Source organism: Penaeus monodon, chromosome 32, assembly GCF_015228065.2.
Source record: "Penaeus monodon isolate SGIC_2016 chromosome 32, NSTDA_Pmon_1, whole genome shotgun sequence".
Classification (NCBI taxonomy): domain Eukaryota; kingdom Metazoa; phylum Arthropoda; class Malacostraca; order Decapoda; family Penaeidae; genus Penaeus; species Penaeus monodon.
Window position 1 is genome coordinate 25,852,667 of NC_051417.1, and position 324 is coordinate 25,852,990.

The window sequence follows — 324 nt, forward strand, 5'->3', positions numbered from 1 at the left end:
CCTTCTCTCTCTCTGTTGTCTGTGTACATCTGCGTGCATAAATATGGGTACACAGGGAATAACAATCCTTACCCATAGACATCATTCAGCATACTTTCCCTTATGACCCTTATGACGCACGTAGCATTTACTCAGCCCATTTTCCAACGACTAAGCAGGATAATGAGCAGCCGCCCTTATCCCCGGCCAGCGCCCGAGTCACGTGGAGCGCTCACCTCGTACTGGTGGAGGCAGGAGCGGTCGCCGGGTGGAGACCAAGTAATGGTGGTGGAGGTGTCGCTCGTATAGTTCGTGGAGGGGTTGGAGGGGGCGTCTGGTGCTGTT

At 54.0% G+C, this 324-nt stretch overlaps 1 protein-coding gene across 1 annotated transcript in view; it reads right to left on the minus strand.

The window, feature by feature from the left end:
- Positions 1–324, minus strand: part of LOC119593628 (fibronectin type III domain-containing protein 1-like) — a 14,041-nt gene that overhangs the window by 11,067 nt on the left and 2,650 nt on the right. Inside the window, exon 4 of the mRNA XM_037942581.1 lies at positions 216–319. Coding sequence (XP_037798509.1) covers positions 216–319 — 104 coding nt within the window. The remainder of the gene's footprint in view (positions 1–215; positions 320–324) is intronic.